The sequence below is a fragment of the Acomys russatus genome, chromosome 26 (genome assembly GCF_903995435.1).
Source record: "Acomys russatus chromosome 26, mAcoRus1.1, whole genome shotgun sequence".
NCBI lineage: Eukaryota > Metazoa > Chordata > Mammalia > Rodentia > Muridae > Acomys > Acomys russatus.
In genome coordinates, this window is record NC_067162.1 from 45555611 (window position 1) to 45557301 (window position 1691).

Below are 1691 nucleotides of genomic sequence, written 5' to 3' on the forward strand. Positions count from 1 at the left end.
TCAAACATCAGATCAGTGCGTTTATATATTGGGTGCCCGGAAATTTTTCCAAATAAACACAGCTTGATTCAACTTGGGTGGGCGGACTTATCAACAGACTAATTCTATAAACAAATGAGGAATAGCCCCGAAACCGATTGGCTGGTATCAAAAAGACACGTGGAGGGAAGAGCTGGGAGATTTTCAGCAATGAAATTTTAATTAATGTGGGTGGGCTGAGAACACAAGGACTGTTTATCATAGACAATTTATTTTCCAGCGCTAAGTCAACACATAATAGCAAACTTACAACAATTATTTAACATTTTTAAAGCCATGAAGAAGGGACAGAGCGCGCAGCGGCTGGGGAGAGCGGCAGATCGCAGGGCAGACGCACGGAGGGCTCCCCAGGAGGGCTCTAGCGCGGGACGAAGTCCTTAGGCCTCCCGACGGAGCGCAGCGGCTGCTGTCGCCATGAGCCACCTCTTCAGTCCCCCGCTGACTGCTTTGGCAGCCTCGCCGCTACTGTACGTGTACAGCCCCGAGAGGCCCGGGCTGCCCCTGGCCTTCGCCCCTGCCGCTGCACTGGCCGGCCCGGGCCGCGCCGAGCCCCCGCAGAAGCCGCCCTACAGTTACATCGCGCTTATAGCCATGGCGATCCAGGATGCTCCCGAGCAGAGGGTCACACTGAACGGCATCTACCAGTTCATCATGGACCGTTTCCCCTTCTACCACGACAACCGCCAGGGCTGGCAGAATAGCATCCGTCACAACCTGTCGCTCAACGAGTGCTTTGTGAAGGTGCCGCGTGAGAAGGGGCGGCCGGGCAAGGGCAGCTACTGGACCCTGGACCCTCGCTGCTTGGACATGTTCGAGAATGGCAATTACCGGCGCAGGAAAAGGAAGCCCAAGCCCGCCACCGGCTCTCCGGAGGCCAAGCGCACCCAGGCCGAGCCGCCGGAGTCTGAGATGGGCTGCGCTACTGGGTGCTCGGGCCTGGCCGCTGCAGTCCCGCCGCGCCCTGATCGCGCCCAGTCCCCGGCGGAAGGCGCCGCGCGACCCGCGATCCTTTCATGGCCCGACCCTGAGCCCCGGGACCCCGACGTGGACCGCACAGTCCAAGGCGCAGTGGCTGTGGTAAGCGGCCAGCGTGAGAGCACCGTACAACGCCAGGAGTCCCCTCTGCGCCCCGCCCCCAGCGGTTCCCCCAAAGGTTCCAAGTCCAAGAGCTTCAGCATCGATAGCATCTTGGCGGCGAGGCCAAAGCCGGTCTCAAGGGCTGAGGTCCCGAGGCTCCACAAGCCGGTGTCGGGTGCGCTGGGCGCCTCGCTGCTGGCCTCCTCAGGCCTCCCGCCTCCATTCAACGCCTCGCTGCTGTTCGACCCGCACGTCCAGGGCGGCTTTTCCCAGCTGGGAATCCCCTTCCTTTCTTATTTCCCTCTTCAGGTCCCAGAGGCCGCTGCGCTTCGCTTTCAATAAGGCGGAACAGCGGCTGCTTCTCCGCCCCGCGATCCTCCATCTCCATCGAGCCAAGGTTGCTTGCTTCTGGGCAAACGAGTCGCCCCAGACTCTTTCTGCCCTGGCGATTGTGGGTTTGGAGCAGCTTACATACCCACTCCTGCCAAACTCGGTGCACTGGGGGCCACGTTCATCTGCTTTCTCCGAAGATGACTTAACCAGCCACTGGTACCTTTGCAGATTTAAAAGACCGG

At 60.0% G+C, this 1691-nt stretch overlaps 1 protein-coding gene across 1 annotated transcript; it reads left to right on the forward strand.

The window, feature by feature from the left end:
- The first annotated feature begins 218 nt into the window (after window positions 1-218).
- Foxl1 (forkhead box L1) lies at window positions 219-1490 on the forward strand. The gene has a single exon (XM_051168894.1). The coding sequence runs from the start codon at window positions 454-456 to the stop codon at window positions 1456-1458; it is 1005 nt and encodes a 334-aa protein (XP_051024851.1). The 5' UTR covers window positions 219-453; the 3' UTR covers window positions 1459-1490.
- Window positions 1491-1691: the final 201 nt, after the last annotated feature.

Coding starts and splice junctions, on each gene's coding strand:
- Foxl1 (XM_051168894.1), top strand. CDS start 454: ATGAGCCACCTCTTCAGTCCCCCGCTGACTGCTTTGGCAGCCTCGCCG.